The 22,348-nt window shown below is 36.5% G+C and overlaps 1 protein-coding gene across 1 annotated transcript in view; it reads right to left on the reverse strand.

The window, feature by feature from the left end:
- SCAPER (S-phase cyclin A associated protein in the ER) overlaps window positions 1-22,348 on the reverse strand; it is a 493,174-nt gene that overhangs the window by 234,884 nt on the left and 235,942 nt on the right. Inside the window, exon 22 of the mRNA XM_060005554.1 lies at window positions 1,910-1,975. Coding sequence (XP_059861537.1) covers window positions 1,910-1,975 — 66 coding nt within the window. The remainder of the gene's footprint in view (window positions 1-1,909; window positions 1,976-22,348) is intronic.

Consider the following 22,348-nt stretch of genomic DNA (forward strand, 5'->3'; position numbering starts at 1 on the left):
ATTTTGCACATGTTCACTTGAGGCATCCAAGTGAACAGAGACATTCAAGTGGAAATGCTAAATAGGAAGCTGGATATAGTGTTCTGGAGTTCTGGGGACAGGTCTGTATTGGAAACATAAATTTAAAGTTCATCCAGATACTAGATGTTTAAAGTCATGAAACTAAATGAGATTACCAAGGGAGTAATTCTCTATTTGAACTCTCAGGACAAAGGCATGTTAATGTCAGTGGTCAAAGAGACAAGAAACAACCAGGCAAAAGATACTGAAAAAGAGCATCTAGTCAAGTAAGAGGAGAATCCAGAGAAAGTTGTATAGTAGATGGTTACATTAAAGGTCCCCCTTGAAGTATATCTTGCCAGCCATGACGTACATAGTCACCTCAGACAGTGACTACGGACTTGGCAAAATGACTTGCCTTGGCCAATGGGACATAAACAAATGTGACACAAGCAGAGGCTTGATAAGGCCTGATATCCTCTATGAACACTGATGCAAAAACCCTCAATAAAACAAGCATAACAAATTAAACGGCATATTAAAAGGATTATACACCATGACCAAGTGATCTGTCATCCTCAAGGAGGCTGACCAAAGCTTCCTTATATGGCAGTCACAGGGGAGCAAGAAAGCAAAGTTGTGAGCAGAAGCCTCAAGACTTCTGGAGCCAAGGCTCAGGAGTCACATATTGCTTCTGCAGTAGACTGTGGATGAGAACAAGTCAAAAGGCCAGAACAAATTCAAGAGTGAGGAAAATAGAGTCCACTCCTTGATGGAGAGGTGGCAAAGTTATATTGCAAAGGGATATGCCTCCAGGAATGGCTCAACAACTTCTGGCCATCTTTGCAAACACTATACCACATCATATATTAAATTTCCTCAAATTTTGGATCTATTTCTAGACTGTTTTAAAAAATCTATTCCATTAATTTGTATTATTATTCACATGCCAATACAAAACTATTTGGTGGATAAATTAGGAGTTTGGGACTAGCAGATACAAACTACTATATATAAAATATATAAACAACAAGGTCCTACTGTATAGCACAGGGAACTATATTCAATATCTTGTAATAAACTATAATGGAAAAGAATTGGAAAAAATATATATACTGGATCATTTTGTTGTATACCAGAAACTAACACAACATTGTAAATCAACTATAAATTAAAAAAATAAAGTACAACTTCAAGTGCTAGAACTTAATCATATACATAATGAATAAAAGATATCTTAATCGTAAACATAAAAGTGGACATCCTAAGCTCCAGATTCACATTGCCTTTCAATAAGACTACACCAGTCTGTACCCCCATTGGTAGTATTATATAAGTACCTTTCTCTCACTGCACCTCTACTGGTAGTCTATTTGAGAGAAGCAAAATGATGATGTTTTTGTTTACTTAGCTATTACACTTAGTAATTACGCTTACACCCAATGGCGGAGTCTAAATCCTCATCTGTCAAGTGGCCCTTGCAACAATCTTGAATGAGATCTCCTCAGAGTAAGAACCAGTACAGCCTTGCCAGAACTTGTTTTGTTAGAATAGGGTTTCTTTACCTCAGCACTACTGATGTTTTGGATGTGGTAATACTTTGCTGTGGAGGCCTATCTTGTGCACTGAAGAATGTTTAACAGTATCCCCTGGCTTCTGCACGCTTGATGGCAGCTGCACCATTTTTCCAAGCTGTGATAACCAAAATATTATCACATACCCCTAGGCACAGACAAATGTCCTCTCGCAAAACCATCCCCAGTTGGATACCACTGTGTTAGCAGAATAAAATTCTAGGCATCAGATACAAAGTCCATGACCACAGGCATACAATGATGGTTCAGATAAGCTTTTGTTACAGGCAAAGACTGAAAAGACAAAGAACTAAAATGTAGGATAAAATACTCACTTTGCTTTATAGGGTGAGTCTGAGCCAGAATTTTTTGTTTCCAGTAAACTCTCGTATTCCTTGGCCCTAAAGCGAAAAGAGTTTTATCACTGTTAGTTATTTTGCTGCTAATTTTTATAACAAAATAAAACGTTGGCTGTGTTTTTCCTCTCCCAGTACTAGGAACGTTACCACACTAATTTTCACACTTAGATTTCTGAGATTGCATCTTTAAATATTATAAATCTATCAAGAAAGACTAAAAAATACATATTTCCTCACAGGATATAAAACAGATTCATAAAAACACTTCTGAGTTTAGGGACATGGTACAGAATGGTGCTATTTTTCAGAAATGTTAAAATCATGATAATTAAATTTAAAACCATACTAAGTTTCTACAAGGTGGTTGAGGTGCCTCAGGAGGCATATAATGCAAGATTAAATACAGGTAAAGAATAGTCACTTAACTCTAGAGATAATTTTAAAAGGCAGTGGAAATGACTTGACCAGATACTCAAAGATTTGTTTTGTTCTGCTTTTGTTATTTATACTGACTAAATACCAAAAGTCTGCAAAAATCTGAGATAACACTCTTCTGCCATTGTCCAACTAAGCTCCACCTTGCCTGTAACTGTAGGTCACAGCCATCAACAGGTCACCAAACTAAGCAGATGTCACTACAGCAATCCATTAACAATGACTTAATTTGTCAATTTCCCTTTTCAGAGGAAAAAGAGAAAAATACTAATTTAAATATTAACCATTCATCCAAAGGGTTCTAGTCTCAAATAATTAGTCCAGTGACCTATGAAAGAATTAGTCACAATGTACACCAATCCATACAGCAATGACAGGTGAAAAAATAAAAACTGTTTCATAAAAAACCTGAAAGATGCAAATTACAACACACCCAATGAGAAAAAAGCAATCTAGCATAGGTTATGCTTGGGAATGAAGAAATAACTAAATTAGAATTAAACATTAAATTATGTATTGTTTCAACCTACGTGTGCTCATTGCTATCAACCAAAATATTAAGGCATATCAAAATGGGGAAATAACCACATTGTAGTTGCAAGTAATTGTGACCTCATATGAAAGGTGGGGAAAGTAACAATTTTGCAGGATTGAATATGTTCCAAGAGCTGTGCCAAGGAGCTACACATTCGTTGTCTCATACAGTCTTACAAACTCAATATATATATTGTCCTCCTTTTACAAAAAAGAATTTGAGGCTTAGGAAGATGCCAGTTATATCAAGACATATATTTTATCTGAGCCTTCAAGTGGAAAAAACTGAATACATTCTCCCATTCATGCACACCTAACTAGAAAAATACTACCCAAAGAAATCCTAACTTTACCTGGAATGGTAGCTAACCACTTTTTCCTAACTTGAATCTCACCTTGATTCACTTTTAGCAATCAATTAAATATTTATTTCCAGAGCCCCTACTCTGTATAAACTAGAGTATGGGGGGATAATGAGAGTTATATATATATCAGGGATGGGGTATATATATATATATATATATATATATACACACACACATATAGGGAATATTCCATGTATTTATTCTCCATAAGGAGAAGGAAGATAAAGCATTAAAAGATACATAGTTCTAAAAAGCTGAGTAAGTGACTCATGCATACTGTCACAAGTGCTCTTTTCCACCTAAGATGCTAGGGGGAGTTTCCTCAAGGAAATGGAAAGTGTACCTGCTTGAAAGATAGGTAGCATCTGAATACATGAAAAGAAAATGCCATTAATAGGGTATAGAAGTGAGCAAATAATGCTAGACATGGGAAAAACACAGGTTTTGCTTAGGGAACAGTGTACAGATCCCTTTTGCTGCAGCAAAAGATTAAAATGTGGGAATAATGAGAGATAAGGCTGAAAAGAATTATTTCAGAAACTCTTATTATTAAATTCTGATTACTTACTCTTTAAGATAATGACCCACTTTATTAATATTTTAAATTTATTAGTGTTGTGTTGTATACTGCATTCCCTCACTTTTAGTCTCCTTGTCATCGTGGTTGTACTCTTTCTTAGCCATAATGTGGGATATTTATTTACTCCATTTTATTTTTTGTTAGCTTTTCAGAGTTTACCAATATTCTCCAAGAATTAGATCTTACCAACTTCTATTTAATTTCCATTTTTATCTTTATAAAGATATAGTACATTGTAAGTTCCATATGTATATTTGTTAAATAAAAATAAATACATCTATAAATAAAAATAAATACATCCTATTTCCCATGAAGAAGATATGAATATTGTTCTAATCCTTGAGTTGTTTAGACCACTACTACTTCAACTGATAAAATAATTTAAGGCTAAAATTTCATTCTGAGTAAAGTTTTGACCATACTCCATAAGTTTCATGTTCTCATTGTCACAAATTTCAAACAGTTTGTATTTCCATTTTGTCTTACTCCTAAAAACTCTTACTTCAAATAATGTTTTCTGGCCCACTCCCACCCCTTGGTTCCGAAGTGTTAATTTTTTTGTCTTTATAATTCTTTTTTTCATTTTTGGGTCAGCTTTATTGAGGTATAATTTACAAACAATAAAAACTTTAAATTTTAAGTGTATAACTTGATGAGTTTTCACAGTTGTGCCTACCAACATAAGTGAAACCACAATCATGATATAAAGCATTTCCACCACCCCACAAAATTTTCTCATGTTTTTCGGTAATAGTTCTCTTCCCCCTGCCCCCACCTTCTTGTTCCTAGGAATAATCCATCTACTTTTTCCCAGTATAGATATCTGAATATCAAATTACTACAATCATACATACTTTCTTGTGTCTGGATTAATTCATTTAGAATAAATCTCGAGATTCTTTCATAATCAAATATATTATTAGTTAATTCCTTTTCACTGCTTTGCAGTATTCTATTGTTTGGACACCACAATTTATCCATTTCCAGTTGGATATTTTACTTCTTTCCAATCTGGGGCTACTACCTACTCTAAACATTTGCAGACAAGTCACTGCATGGGCAGATGTCTTAATTTCTTTTGGATAAATACCTAGGAATGGGGTTGCTGAGCAATCTGATAAGCATGTGCTTAACCTTAAAATACAAAAATGTTTACCAAACAGGTCATTCCAATTTGTACTTCTACCAGCAAAGAATGAGAGTTCCAGTTGCTTTAATCCTTGAAGAGTGTCTTGCTTAATTTCTTTATATCTGTGAAGTTCTCATATTTCCTTTTGACTTCTAACTTCATTTCCTCGTGGTTAGAGAAGATATCTTGCATGATTTCAATATTTTAAAATTTATGGAATCTTGTTTTGTGGTCTAACGTATGATCAGTGCTGAAGAGTATTTCATGTACACTCGAGCAGAATATGTATTCTGCTGTTTTGGGGTAGAATGTTCTCTATTTATCTGTTACGTTTAGTTAGTTGATGTTGTTCAAGACTTTTATTTCCTTGTTGATCCCCAGACTGATTGTCCTATCCATTATTAAAAGTGGGGTATGAAGTATCCAACTATTACTGGTGAACTGTCTATTTCTCCCCTCAATTCTGTCAGTTTTTCCTTCATATATTTTGTGACTTTCTCAGGTGCATATATGTTTGTAATTTTATGTATTTTTGATGGATTCATCCTTTCATCACTATGTAATATCCTTCTCTCTTTATTGTATAATTTTGGTCTTGAAGTCTATGTTGCATGATAGCAATATAGTTACTGCAGCTATATTATCTTGCAGAGGGTACTCTTTGCATGAAATATTTCTATCCTTTCACATTAAACCACTTGGGTTCTTATATTTGAAGTGAGTCCCTTGTAGACAGCATATAGTTGAATGATTTTTAAAAATTCATTCTGCCAATTTGTTTCTTTTACTGGTGTCTTTAATGCATCTATATTTAATGTGATTACTGATAAGGACAGATTTACTTCTGCCATTTTGCATTTTCTGTATATCTCTTTGGTCCCCCAATTCCTTCATTACTCCTTTATTTTGTGCTAAATATTTTCTAGTGTACCACTTTCATTCCCTTCTCATTTCTTCAAGCATATGTATATACTTATTTATTTATCTATTGTTTTCTTAGCAGTTGTCCTGAATTATAATTAACATCTTAATTCACAACAATCTAGTTAGAACTAATACCAACCTAGTTTCAGTAGTATACAAAAATGTTCCTATATAGCATTTACCTCCTTTATGCTATTATTATAGGTCATTTCTTTATACATTGTGTGTCCATCAACATAGGTTTATAATTATTGTTTTGTGTAGTTCTCTTTTAAATCAAATAGGAAAAATGAGGAGATACAAAAATACTACATTTACACTGATATAGTTACTTTATTACATATATAGTTACTTCTACAGCATTCTTTATTTCTTTGTGTGGATTCAAGTTACTGTCTACTGTGTTTTTTTCGCAGACTGAAGATTTCCGTTACAGCTTCTTGAAGTGCAGGTCTACTAGTGACAATCCCTCAGCTTCTGTTTATCATGGAATGTATTAATTTCTCCTTCATTTTTGAAGTTTTGCCAGATATAGAATTCTTGGTTGACAATTTGTTCTGCTTTTGTGTTTTTCTACCAGGAAACTGAATATGTTTATCCTACTGCCTTCTGACCTCTATAGTTTCTGATGAGAAATAAACTGTTATTATATTGAGGATGTTTTACATATGAAGAATTGCTTCTCTTTTGATGTTTTCAAGATTCTCTTTGTCTTTATCTTCCAATGTTTGATTATAATGTGTCATAACGTGGATCTCTGCATTTCTCCTACTTACGAGTTTGTTGAACTTCCTGGATCTGCAGATCATATCTTTCATTAACTTTGGAAAACTTTCAGCCATCATTTCTTCAAATGTTATCTGCCCTTTTCTCTCTCTACTCTTCTCTGGGACTCCCCTTATGTATATGTTGGTATGCTGGATGGTGTCCCACAAGTTTTTGAGACTGTATTCAAATTTTTCCCCATTCTTTATTCTTTCTCTTCCGTGGAGTGCATAATCTCAATTGAGAATCTTCAAGTTCACTGACTCTTTCTTCTATCTGCTCAAATAAGCTGCTGAACCCTTCAAGTAATTTTTTTCACTTCAATTACTGTACTCTTCAGCTACAAAATTTCTATTAGTTCTTTTAAAATTTTTATCTCATTATTAACATTATCCAGTTGGTTACATATCATTCACATGTTTTCCTTTAGTTCTCTGAGTATATTTAAAAAAATTTTAGGGCTTCCCTGGTGGCGCAGTGGTTGAGAGTCTGCCTGCTGATGCAGGGGACATGGGTTCGTGCCCCGGTCTGGGAAGATCCCGCATGCCGTGGAGCGGCTGGGCCATGAGCCATGGTCGCTGAGCCTGCATGTCCAGAGCCTGTGCTCTGCAATGGGAGAGGCCACAACAGTGAGAGGCCGGCATACCGCAAAAAAAAAAAATTTTTTTTTAAATCTTTGTCTAGTAAGGCCAATGTCTGGGCTTCCCCAGGGACATTTTCTATTAATTTTTTTTCCCAGTGTATGGGCCAATTTTCTTTTTTTTTGCATGCCTTGAAACTGTTTCTTGAAAACAAGACATTTTAAATATTATAATGTGGCAACTCTGGAAATCAGATTCTCCTTCCTCTCAGGTTTTGTTTTTGCTACTTGATGTACATTTGTTTAGTGAGTTTTCTGAACTAATTTTCTAAAGTTTATATTCTTTGTCATTATGGCCCCTAAAGTCTCTGTTCTATTACTTTAGCAATCAATTAGTGATCCAAGAGATTTCTTTAAACACCACAAACAATAACATCAAAACTCCTAATCTAGTCTTGGTAGATGGGCTCTGTGTGTGTGTTGGGGCAAGCCAACAAGACTCAGTCAGGCAGATTAAAACTCTACCTTAGCCCTCACTTCCTGCTTGCATAAAAGACTAATGGTCAGGACCTTCTTGGATCTTTTCTGATCATGTACCCATCCCTGGGCATGATATGGCCTTCTAGATTTCTCAGAGTACGTGGGAGGTTTTCAAAGCCCTTGTTCCCCAAGGCATCTCAATCCTCAGCCTTTCCCTGCAAATTTTTTGATTAATTATTTACACTAATTGTATACCCTTGCACTGGGCACCACCAACTAATACATTTGCCTTTAAACTGTTTTTGACAATCACCCCCAGGTAGCCTCCTCAGCTCTGGGAGGATCCTGAGTTATGTAAAAGGAAGACAAACCCTTAGAACTAACCTTTCAGAGAACCATCAGTCAGGTTAAAACAACTACAGTTCTTTGAGTACAAGGTTTGTTCTGCTCCCTCCATTACTAAGTACCTGTAACAGGGATGCTGAGAAGTTGAGACATGATCAGGGTAAGTTAAAACACCCCTAGCCTCTTTTTTTAAACTGAAGTATAGTTAATTTACAATGTTGTATTAGTTTCAAGTGTACAGCAAAGTGATTCAGTGATATATATATATATATATATATTTTTTTTCAGATTATTTTCCATTACAGGTTATTACAAGATATTGAGTATAGTTCCCTGTGCTATACAGTAGATCCTTGTTGTTTATCTATTTTATAATATATTGTAGTGCGTATATGTTAATCCCAGACTCCTAATCTATACCCCAACCCCCACTATCCCCTTTGGTAACCATACATTTCTTTTCTATGTCTGTGAATCCATTTTTGTTTCATAAATAAGTTTGTATCATTTGTATCATTTTTTAGATTCTACATATAAGTGATATCATTTGTCTTTCTCTGTCTGACTTGTGTCACTTAGTATGATAAACTCTAGGTCCATTCATGTTGCTGAAAATGGCATTATTTCATTCTTTCTTAAGGCTGAGTAGTATTCCATTATGTATACACCACATGTTCTTTATCCACTCATTTGTCAATGGACATTTAGGTTGTATCATGGGGTATTCCTCTGTGGGTTAATCCTATATGGAACTCTCTGTACTTCCTGGACTTGGGTAACTATTTCCTTTCCCAGGTTAGGGAAGTTTTCAGCTATTACCTCTTCAAATATTTTCTTAGGTCCTTTCTCACTCTCTTATCCTTCTGGAATCCCTATAATGCAAATATTAGCGTGCTTGATGTTGTCCCAGAGATCTCTTAAACTGCCCTCATTTCTTTTCATTCTTTTTTCTGTTCAGTGGCAGTGATTTCCACTACTCTGTCTTCAGCTCACTGATCTGTTCTTCTGCCTCGTTTAGTCTACTATTGATTTCTTCTAGTGTATTTTTCATTTCAGTTATTGTATTCTTCAATTTTGTTTGGTTGTTCTTTATATTTTTTAATTCTTTGTTAAAATTTTCTAATTTCTTGCTCTGTGCATCCATTCTCTTCCCAAGTTCTTTGATCATCTTTATGATCACTACTCTGAACTCCTTCTAGGGTCGACTGCCTATCTCCACATCACTTAGTTCTTCTTCTGGGGTTTTATCTCATTCCTTCATCTGAAACATATTCCTCTGTTGTCTCATTTTGTCTAAATTGCTACTTGTATTTTCCTGTATGTGGCAGGTTGGTTAAGTTTCTCAACCTTGGAGAAGTGGCTCTCTGTAGATGTCCTATGCATCCCAGCAGTGCACACCCCTCTCATCACCCAAGAGCCAGGGGCCAGCTGGTCCCAGGGTAGTGTCTGGTCTGGATTTGTGGACTCAGTCTGCAGGCTGTGGGAGTGTAGTTTTCTTGCTTCTGGTGTCTGCGCCCTGGTGGATGAGGCTGGTCTAAAGGTTTGGGTAGGGTTCCTGGCAGGAGGGGCCAGTGCCTGCCCCGCTGGTGGGTTGAGCTGGGTCTTGGTCCTCTGATGGACAGGGCCGTGCTAGGGGCATGTCTAGAGGTGGCTGTGGGCTCAGAGAGTCTTTAGGCAGCCTGCTTGTAGATGGACACATCCCCACCCAGTTTGTTGTTTGCCCTGAGGTGTGTTGTTTAGCACTTGAGCCTACAGGCTGTTGGGTGGGGCCAGGTCTTGATGCCAAAATGTCAGACTCCAGGAGAGTTCTTGCAGATGAATGCTCCCCACTGTGTCCGCCACCAGTGTCGCTGTCCCCAGGGGGCCACTGCCACCCCGACCTCCACAGGAGACCCTCCAAGACTAGCAGGTAGGTCTGGCCCAGGCTTCTATCAAATTACTGCTTTTGCCCTTGGTCCTGGTATGAGTGAGATTTTGTGTGCGCTCTTTAAGAGTAAAGTCTCTATTTCCCCCAATCCTGTGAAGCTCCTGCAATCAAGCCCCACTGGCTTTCAAAGACAAATGCTCTGGGGGCTCTTTTCCCTGGTGCTGGATCCCTGGGCGGGGGGGGGGGTGGCTAATGTGGGGCTCAGAACTCTCACTCCTGTGGGAGAACCTCTGCAAATATAATTATTCTCCAGTTTGTGGGTCGCCCACCTGAGAGATATGGAATTTGATTATATTTCAAGTCTGCCCCTCCTATGGGTCTAGTTGTGGTTCCATCCTTGTATCTTTAGTTGTAGAGGATCTTTTCTGGTAGGTTTCAGTCTTTTTCAATGATGTTTGTTCTGCAGATAGTTGTGATTTTGGTGTGCTCATGAGAGGGGGTGAGCTTGGGGTCCTTCTACTCTGCCATGTTGGCCACTCTCTTCCCTCTCTTAACGAGGTTCATCTGATTTTTCTTTCTTTTTTTTTTTTTTTGGTACACGGGCCTCTCGCTGTTGTGGCCTCTCCCGTTGCAGAGCACAGGCTCCGGGCGCGCAGGCCCAGCGGCCATGGCTCACGGGCCCAGCCGCTCCGCGGTATGTGGGATCCTCCCGGACCGGGGCACGAACCCGTGTCCCCTGCATCGGCAGGCGGACTCTCAACCACTGCACCACCAGGGAAGCCCATCTGATTTTTCTTAATTGCCTTTTCCCCCAGTAGCAGTAAGCCTTTGGTCATTTCCTGAGTTCAAAAAAAGTTGATTCTGACAGTTTTTGCCAGTTGATTCATTATTTTTATGGCAATATGGACTCTTGGAGTTCCCTACCCTACCTTTTTATTCACATCATTCAGGATTTTTAAAATTTTAAATAAAAGACCTTAATTCATATTTACATTATAATTGATGTGTTTAGCATTATTTCTGCCATTTTATTTTTTAAACCAACTTTGAGATATAATTCAAATACCATATAATTCACCCATTTAAATGTGTAATTCAATGTTTTTAAATATATTCATAGGGTTGTATAGCCAATCATCACATTCTAACTTTAGAAGATTTTTATTTTCCCTGAATAAAATCCAGTAACCTTTAGTACTCAATCCCAGTTTCTCTCCTCCTGCTCACATCCCCAAGCAACACTAATCTGCTTTTTATCTCTATAAAATTTTTTATCCTGGACATTTCATATAAATGGAATCATAAGATACATGACCTTTTCCTGACTGGCTTCTTTCACTTACCATATTGTTTTCAAGTTTCATCCACATTGCAGCACATGTCAGTATTCATTCCTAAATACTATTTCATTGTATGGATATATCAAATTTTGCTTACCTATTCAACAGTTGATGAACATTTGGGTTGTTTCCACTTTTGGCTCTTATGAATAATGATGCTATGAACATACCTGTACAAGTTTTATTTGACCATGTTTTCAATTCTCTTGGGTATAAATCTAGGCGTGGAGTTACTAGGTCATACAGTAATTCTGTGTTTAACTTTTGGGGAACTAACAAACTGTTTTCCAAAGTAGACAGACCATTTTATATTCCCAACAATAAGGTATAAAGATTCTAATTTCTTCACATCCTTGTTACTGTCTGTCTATTGAATATAGCCATTCTAGTTGGTGTGAAGTGGAATCTCACTATGGATTTGACTTCCCTGATGACTAATGATGTTGAGCATCTTTTCCTGGTCATACTGGCCATTTGTATACCTTGTTAAAGAAATGTCTACTCAGATCCTTTGCCCATTCATTATTGGTCAGTCTACCAAGGCAAAAGAAATAAAAGCAAAAACAAACAAATGGGACCTAATCAAACTCAAAAGCGTTTGCATATCAACAAAATGAAAAGACAACCTATTGAATGGGAGAAAATACTTGCAAATGATGTGAACTGACAAGGGGTTAATATCCAAAATATACAATCAGCTCATACAACTCCATATCAAAAAAACACACAACCCAATCAAAAAATAGGCAGATGACCTAAATAGACATTTTTCCAAAGAAGACATACAAATGGCAAACAGGCACATGAAAAGATGCTCAACATTGCTAATTATTAGAGAAATGCAAATCACAACCACAATGAGGTATCACCTCACACTGGTCAGAATGGCTAATATCAAAAAGTCTACAAAAAGTAAATGCTGGAGAGGTTATGGAGAATACCGCTGGTGGGAATGTAAAGTGGTGCAGCCACTATGGAAAACAGTACGGAGGTTCCTTATAAAACAAAAAATGGAGGTACCATATGATCCAGCAATCCTACTCCTGGGTATATATACAGAAAAAACAAAAACTGTAAGTCGAAAAGGTACATACACCACAATGTTCACGGCAGCACTATTTAGAAAAGCCAAGACATGGAAGCTACTCAAGTGCCCGTCAGTGGACGATTGGCTTAAGAAAATGTGATATATATATATATATATATATATATATATATATATATATATATATATATATATAGACACACACATACACACATACACACACATATGCAATGGAATATTACTCAGCCACAAAAAAGAACAAAACATTGCCATTAGCAGCAACATGAATGGACCTAAAGAATATGCTTAGTGAAATAAGTCAAACAGAGAATGACAAATACTATATGATATCACTTATATGAGGTATCTAAAAAACAATACAAATAAATCTGTATACAAAACAGACCCACAGACACAGAAAACAAACTATGCTCACCAAAGAGGACAGGAAAGTGGGAGTGAGAGACAAATTAGGAGTGTTTGATTAACAGATACAAACTACTATACATAAAATAGATAATTAACAAGAACTTACTACAGGGAATTATACCCAATATCTATAATAATCTATAATGGAATATAGTCTGCAGAAAAAACCCAAAGACAAATCAATATGCTGTACACCTGAAACTAACACAATATTGTAAATCAACTACACTTCAACAACAAAAAAATTACTCTGAGCATTAAACACACAGTATATAAAAAGAATGACATGGTAACTATTCTTACTAAGAGTTTACAGTGAGGAGAGTAAATAAAAATTTTAAAAAATAAATAAGGTAATATCTGAGAATAAGATATCCTATAAAGAGAATAAAGTAATTAATATACAGTGGCTGATTATATGTATGTGTGTCAAGGAGGTGAAGGATTTATAGAGCACAATGAAGGAAGGCCTCTGAGAAGTAAGTCTTTAAGCAGAAACCTGAATCAAGTGAAAGAGCCAGTCACAGGGAAATCTCGGGGAATTTCAGGCTGGCTAGAGGGAACATCAAGTGCCAATACACTAGGGAATATTCAAGGAACAGAATGGCAGCAATGGTAAAACGAATACAGAATTATGCTTATTATATAAACATGCTACTCCATTAAAAATGCTTCCTTGAAAGTCATCAATGATCTCCAGTATTACCAAACACAATGGCTTTTTCTCTGTATTCATTCTCCTTGAACTTTCTGACTATATTTCACATCTCACTATCAATGCCTTTTTCATGCCCTTATCTCCTTTCACTTCCATTTAACAATTATCTATTGTTACTATTGCAATTTTAATATTATAATAATGAATGCTAAATATATAATTTTAACTTACAGTCCAAATTTCAAACTCCTGAAGCTCTTCACTTGGAAGTTCAACTTTCACCTTGTTCTCTGTATCTTTAAAACCAAAATCATTCTTAACATTGTACATCCACTTACCTATATTTTTCAATAGTACTTTGGACTAATATTTCAAAATTATTTTCTATTCTTCATTTTCTTTTCTCAATATTATTATCAAATCACTAATCTTAGATTAAAACATTTCTTGATTGCTTTCTTTAAATTTATTGTACTATACAGTGTAATGTCAGCCCTATCACTTCATGCCTGAGTTAGTAAAATAATCTCCTATGCACCCAAGCTCTCAACCTTCTAATCCTACCTGTATAGCACAGGTGACAAATCTTCCCAAGTCATTAATTTCCTGATGTTATTCCCTTGGCAATCTATGGTAGTTCTTTCCCAAAAGATATAGTCAATCTTCTAACTAGCATTCAAGGCTCTCCATAATTTGACCCTTTGCTACTTATTCAACTTTATATTCTCTGACATATCAACTGCATTTTATAAATTTGGATTTGCACAGTCCATTATCGAGACATTTTCACCAGTCAGGATACTGCTAGCAGGGAGCAGTACAGCTTAATACCTGCACAGATTAATGCAGAAGGAAAGAAATAGGAGGAAATTATTACTTTTACAAAAATAAACTTCAACTGAAAAGAATAAATAGGCATTTAACAGGCTTACGAATGTGGACACTGTCTACCAGTTCCTCTGGGATACCACTTGGAGAGCTGAAACCTACTTGCTGTATGCTCAGCCACATCATCTCTGTGCCCCTATTTCTTTTTTCCCCCCAAGTTTACTGAGATACGATCAACATACAGCATCGTGTAAGTTTAAGGTGTACCAAGTGATGATTTGATACACATATATACTGTGAAATGATTACCAAAATAAAATTAACACCTCCATCACCTCACATAATTACCATTGTGTGTGTGGTGAAAATATTTAAGATCTACTTCCTTAGCAACTTTCAAGTATTAAAATATAGCATTGTTAACTATAGTCACCAGCCTGCACATTAGATTCCCAAAACTTGTTCATCTCATAAGTGGAAGTTTGTTCCCTTTGACCAATATCTCCCCATTTCCCCCACCCCTGAGCCCCTGGTTACCACTGTTCTAATCTCTATTTATATGATTTTGACTTTTGTAGGTTCCATGTATAAGTGAGATCATATAATATCTGTCTTTCCCTGTCTTACTACTACATAGTAAAATGCCTTTGGGGTTCCATACATGTTGTTGCAAAAAGGCATAATTTCGTTCTTTTTTATGGGTGCTCCCTATTGCAATCAAGGACATACATCAGCATACAGCTAGATGCTCTAAGGACATCATCAACTTCTTCCTGCCTCCCTCTCTCACATAATCTATCTCAGATTTCTTTCTTGTATCTATCTACTCCTCCACATGTCTGTGCCAAACATTCTGGCATCTAATTTTGATCCTTACTGAACCACTGTCTAACTACTTTGTGTGAGGAAGTTTTTTTGTTTATTTCTAAGTATGGCCTTTAGAAAGCCATTGTATTTTGTAAGCCTAGTTTTCCGCATTTGTAAGATGTGGGAATACAACTAGCTAATTTTTTTTTTTTTTTTTTGCGGTACGTGGGCCTCTCACTGTTGTAGCCTCTCCCGTTGCGGAGCACAGGCTCTGGATGCGCAGGCTCAGCGGCCATGGCTCACGGGCCCAGCTGCTCTGCAGCATGTGGGATCCTCCCGGACGGGGGCACGAACCCGCGTCCCCTGCATCGGCAGGCGGGCTCTCAACCACTGCGCCACCAGGGAAGCCCCTACTAGCTAATTTTTAAAGGTCTTTTCTAGCTCTAAGATTCCATGATTCTAAATTCTTATAAACAGTAGGTACAAATTTGTTAGGTAGGGACTTCCCTGGTGGCACAGTGGTTAAGAATCCGCCTGCAGGGGACACGGGTTCGAGCCCTGTTCCAGGAAGACCCCACATATTGCGGAGCAACTAAGCCCGTGTGCCACAACTACTGAGCCTGTGCTCTAGAGCCCGTGAGCCACAACTACTGAGTCCACAGGCCACAACTACTGAAGCCCATGCACCTAGAGCCCACACTCCGCAACAAGAGAAGCCACCACAATGAGAAGCCTGCACGCTGCAATGAAGAGTAGCCCCCGCTCGCCGCAACTAGAGAAAGCCTACATGCAGCAACGAAGACCCAACACAGCCAAAATACAAATAAATAAATAAATTTTAAAAATTGTTAGGTAGATTAGAAGTAGTTGTGAGCTTGCTAAAATGTAGATTCCTCACCTAAACCCAAGTTAATCAGAATCAACTGGCTGAAGCCCAAGAACCTATCTTTTAAATAGGATACCAAGTGATTCGGATGTAAGGGGTCAAAGACTACAGTTTGAAAATCATTGTCCTGTTTCATGATTTGATCTATATTAACAAAACAACATGAAACTTATCATTTATTGAGTTATCTCTTAGATACTAGGCCAGTAGATTTTAGAGTATGATGTGATACCAGGGGGTCTCGGAGAATCTTTCAGAGGTACAAGGTAAAAACTCATTCATTCTCATTCTCTTACAAGCATACAATGGAGGTGAGACTATATGGCATGTGATATTACAACACAGAAGCAAATTTGAGAACCCACCTCTATTTTTTAAGCCAGACATTAAGAAAATTAACATAACTCTTCTTACTAAATTTTTTGCTTGTTTTAGAAAAGTTATTTTTCATAAATTTTTTTTTCATTTTTAGACCCTTTGTTTTATAAATTATGTATTATTGCTTTGGCTAGAACTCACAGAATTATGTTCAAGACCAAGGGTGATAGTCTTTTTGGTTTGCTTCTGGTGCATGGGCTTATTCATGGGCTCTCTATTCTGTTCCATTGATCTATATGTCTGTTCTTGTGCCAGTACCATACTGTTTTGATGACTATTGCTTTATAGTATGCAGTTGGCCCTCTGTGTCTATAGGTTCAACCTCCATGGATTCAACCAACCACAGACTGAAAATATTAGAAAAAAATATTAGACAATATTAGACTGAAAATATTAGAAAGTTCCAAAAAGCTTAAATTCGCTGTGTGTCAGCAACTATTTACAGAGCATTTACAACTATTTACAGAGCATTTAAATTGTATTAAGTATTATAAGTAAGTTAGAGATGATCTAAAGTACATGGGATGATGTGTATAGGTTATATGCAAATAGTATGCCATTTTTATATGGGGGACTTGAACATCCACATAGTTTGGTATCCACAGGGGGTCCTGAAACCAATCTCCTGCACATACTGATGGACAACTGTAGTTTGAAGTCAGGAAGTATGATACCTGTAGATATTTTCTTCCTTCTCAAGATTGCTTTGGCAAGTGTCTATTGACAGATGAATGGATAAAGAAGGTGTGGCACATATATACAAAGGAATATTACTCAGCCATAAAAAGAAACGAAATTGAGTTATTTGTAGTGAGGTGGATGGACCTAGAGTCTGTCATACAGAGAGTGAAGTAAGTCAGAAAGAGAAAAACAAATACCGTATGCTAACACATATATATGGAATCCAAAAAACAAAAAAAGGTTCTGAAGAACCTAGGGGCAGGACAGGAATAAAGACACAGATGTAGAGAATGGACTTGAGGAGGGGGAATGGTAAGCTGGGACGAAGTGAGACAGTGGCATGGACTTATACATACTACCAAATGTAAAATAGATAGCTAGTGGGAAGCAGCTGCATAGCACAGGGAGATCAGCTTGGAGCTTTGTGACCACCTAGAGGGGAGGGATGGGAAGGGTGGGAGGGAGACGCAAGGGGGAGGAGATGTGGGGATGTATGTGTATGTATAGTTGATTCACTTTGTTGTAGAGCAGAAACTAGCACACCATTGTAAAGCAACTGTACTCCAATGGGGACTTTAAAAAAAAAAAAAAAGATTGCTTTGGCTATTCAGGGTCTTTTGTGGTTCCCTACAAATTTTAGGATAATTTGTTCCAGTTATATGGAATATGCTATTGGTATTTTGATAGGGATTACATTGGCTCTGCATATTGTTTGGGTACTATGGCTATTTTAACAATATTAATCTTTCAATCCATGAGCACAGTATAACTTTACATTTATTTATATTATCTTTAAATTCTTTCATCAATGATGACCAGTTTTTATCTTCTTGCTTAAATTTATCCCCAGATAGTTTATTCTTCTTGATACATCTGCAAATGGGATTGTCTACTTTTTTGTTTTTGTGGTATGTGGGCCTCTCACTGTTGTGGCCTCTCCCGTTGCGGAGCACAGGCTCTGGACGTGCAGGCTCAACAGCCATGGCTCACGGGCCCAGCTGTTCCATGGCATGTGGGATCTTCCCAGACCAGGGCACGAACCCGTGTCCCCTGCATCAGCAGGCGGACTCTCAACCACTGTGCCACCAGGGAAGCCCGGGATTGTCTTCTTAATTTCTCTTTCTGATTGATAGTTTATTATTAGTGTATACAAATGCAACAGATTTCTGTGTATTAATTTTGTATCCTGCAACTTCACTGAATTCATTTATTAGGTCTAATAGACTTTTGATGAAGTGTTTATGGTTTCCAATTCATAGTATCATGTCACCTGCAAATAGTGATAGTTGTACTTCTTCCTTTCCAATTCGGATGCCTTTTATTTCTTTTTCTTGTCTGACTGCTATGGCTAGGAGTTCTAATAATATGTTAAATACCAGAGAGTGGGTATCTTTGTCTTGCTCCTGATCTTAGAGGAAAAGCTTTCACCTTTTTACTATTGAAAATGATGTCACTTGTGAATATGTCATATAGAGCCTTTATTATGTTGAGGTACATTCTCCCTATGACCACTTTGTTGAGAGTTTTGATCATAAATGTATGTTAAATTTTGTCAAATGCTTCTTCTCCATCTATTGTGGTTATTATATGGTTTTTATCCTCCATTTTATTAATATTTTGTATCACACTGATTGATTTGCAGGTGCTAAACAATCCTCACATCTGTGGAATAAATCCCACTTGATTATGGTATATGATCCTTTATATTGCTGAATTTGGTTTGCTAATATTTTGCTGAAGCTTTCTGCCTCTATGTTCATCAAGGATATTGGCCTCTAATTTTCTTATTTTGTAGAGTCTTTTTCTGGTTTTAGCATTAGGTGATACTGGCCTCATAGAATGAGTTTGGAAGCCTTCCTTCCTCTTCAGTTTTTCGGAACAGTTTGAGAAGAACAGGTATTTACTCTTCTTTAAATATTTGGTAGAATTCATCTGTGAAGCTCTCTGGTCCTGGACTTCTGTACGCTGAAAGTTTTTTTTTTTTTTAATTACTAATACACTTTCATTACTAGTGATTGGTCTATTCAGATATTCTATTTCTTCCTGATTCAGTGATGGAAGATGGTATATTTAGGAATTTTATATATAGGAGTTTATCCATTTCTCCTAAATTGCACAATTGTTCATGTATAATTGTTTGCAGTAGCCTCTCTTTCATTTCTGATTTTATTTTTTGTGCCCTCTCTTCTTCTTGAAGAGTCTGGCTAAAGGTTTGGCAATTTTGTTTATCTTTGCAAAGAACCAGCCCTTAGTTTCACTGATCTTTTCTATTGTATTTTTCACCTCTATTACATTTATTTCTGTTCTGATCTTTTTTTTTACATCTTTATTGGAGTATAATTGCTTTACAATGTTGTGTTAGTTGCTGCTGTATAACAAAGTGAATCAGCTATATGTATACATATATCCCCAAATCTCCTCCCTCTTGCATCTCCCTCCCATCCTCCCTACCCCACCCCTCTAGGTGGACACAAAGCACCGAGCTGATCTCCCTGTGCTATGCAGCTCCTTCCCACTAGCTATCTATTTTACATTTGGCAGTGTATATATGTCCATGCCACACTCTCACTTCATCCCAGCTTACCCTTCCCCCTCCCCATGTCCTCAAGTCCATTCTCTGCATCTGCATCTTTATTCCTGTCCTGCCCTTAGGTTCTTCAGAACCATTTGCATTTTTTGTTTTGGATTCCATAGATATGTGTTAGCATATGGTATTTTTCTCTTTCTGACTTACTTCACTCTGTATGACAGACTCTAGGTCCATTCACCTACTACAAATAACTCAATTTCATTTCTTTTTATGGTTGAGTAATATTCCACTGTATATAAGTGCCACATCTTCTTTATCCATTCATCTGTTGATGGACACTTACACTGCTTCCATGTCCTGGCTATTGTAAATAGAGCTGCAATGAACATTGTGGCACATGACTCTTTGGGAATTATGGTTATCTCAGGGTATATGCCCGGTAGTGGGATTCTGGGTCATATGGTAGTTCTATTTTTAGCTTTTTAAGGAACCTCCATACTGTTCTCCATAGTAGAGGCCACCAACATCCTGATACCAAAACCAGGCAAAGATGTCACAGAAAAAGAAAACTACAGGCCAATATCACTGATGAACGTAGATGCAAAAATCCTCAACAAAATACTAACAAACAGAATCCAAAAGCACATTAAAAGGATCATACACCATGATCAAGTGGGATTTATCCCGGGAATGCAAGGATTCTTCCATATATGCAAATCAATCAATGTGATAAACCATATTAACAAACTAAAGGAGAAAAACCATATGATCATCTCAATGGATGCAGAAAAAGCTTTTGACAAAATTCAACACCCATTTATGATAAAAAAAAAAAAACCCTCCAGAAAGTGGGTATAGAGGGAACTCAACATAATAAAAGCCATATATGACAAACCCACAGCCAACATCTTTCTCAATGGTAAAAAACCATTTCCACTAAGATCAGGAACAAGACAAGGCTGCCCACTCTCACCACTATTATTCAACATCGTTTTGGAAGTTTTAGCCACAGCTATCAGAGAAGAAATAAAAGGATTCCAAATCAGAAAAGAAGAATTAAATCTGTCACTGTTTGCAGATGACATGATACTATACATAGAGAATCCTAAAGATGCTACCTGAAATCTACTAGAGCTAATCAATGAATCTGGTAGTAGCAGGATACAAAATTCGTGCACAGAAATCTATTGCATTCCTATACACTAATGATGAAAAATCTGAAAAAGAAATTAAGAAAACACTCCCATTTACCACTGCAACAAAAATAATAAAATACCTAGGAATAAATCTGCTCTGATCTTTATTATTTCCTTCTTTCTACTAACTTTGGCCCTCATTTCTTCTTCTCTTTCTAGTTGCTTTAGGTGTAAAGTTAGATTATTTATTGGAGATTTTTCTTGAGCTAGGTATCTCTATAAATTCCCTGTTAGAACTACTTTTGATGCAACCCATAGGTTTTCAAAGGTTGTTTATCCATTTTCATTTATCTCAAGGGACTGATATTTTTTTGACTTTCTCTTTGATTTCTTTGTTGACCCATTGATTAGTTAGTTTCATGTTGTTTAGTCTCCATGTGTGTGGGGTTTTTTTCAGTTTTCTTCTTGTAGTTGATTTCCAGTTTCATACCATGGTGGTCAGAAAGTTTTAAATGATTTCAATCTTCTTAAATTCAATGAGACTTGTTTTGTGCCCTAGCATGTGATCCATCCTAGAGAATGTTCCATGTGCACTTGAGAAGAATGTAAATTCTGCAGTCTTGGGATGGAATGGTTATACATATCTGTTAAGTCTATCTGGTCTAATGTGTTGTTTAAGGCCAGTGCCCCCTTACTGATTTTCTGTTTTGATGATCTATCCATGGCCAAATTGGGGTACTGAAGTCATATGCTATTAATGTATTGCTGTCAATCTGTTTTTTACATCTATTAATATTTGCTTTATATATTTAACATAGGTGCTCCTATGTTGGGTGCATAAATATTTACAGATGAATAGACAACAGTGAGATGGTAGACTTAAAACAACCCCAGCAGTAATTTCATTAAATGTAAATTGATTAAAAACTGCAAAAAATAGACACTGTTACACTGGATAAAAAGGGAAGATTAAATCATATGAAAATTATAGGAGATGCTCAAAATATATAAAAAGACACTGGTTACGTTTAAAACTAAAAGACTTAGAAAAATTTATCGTGGAAATGGTAATTATTAGCAAAAGTGGACCTCAGCATAAGGGACAGAAAAAGTGGACTTCAGCATAAGGGATAGTACCAGATATAAAGAAGGACACTTTATAATGGTAATGTGATCAATTTTTCAAGAAGATAAAATAATACTAAATTTGTATATATCTAGCAATAAAGCTTCAAAATTTGAAGCAAAACTGGAAAAAACTAACATGAGAAATAGATAAATCCACATTTATATTTAGAAATGTTAATATTCTTTTTTATGTAACTCATACAAGATGAAATGGACAATACCAGAGATAAAATACAGATTTTAACAACACTATCAACGAAACACACCTAAGTGACACTACAGAAAATGCACTTACCACAAGGAAAATATACATGCTTTTCAAGTAAACATGCAGCATTGACCAAGACAGACCAGATGCTCAAGATAAAAGTCTCAATAAATTTAAAGGAATTGAAATTGTGTGCAGTAGCATCTCTGACCACAGGAAAAAAAGGCAAAAAGATACATGAAAAGTTGCCAATTATTTGGAAAGTAAGCAATACATTTCTAAGTAGCCAATGGGTCAGTGAAACTGAAAAATATTTTGAACTGAATGAAAATTAAGACACAACATCGAAAATACTGG

Source organism: Delphinus delphis, chromosome 2 (assembly GCF_949987515.2).
Source record: "Delphinus delphis chromosome 2, mDelDel1.2, whole genome shotgun sequence".
NCBI classification, from domain to species: domain Eukaryota; kingdom Metazoa; phylum Chordata; class Mammalia; order Artiodactyla; family Delphinidae; genus Delphinus; species Delphinus delphis.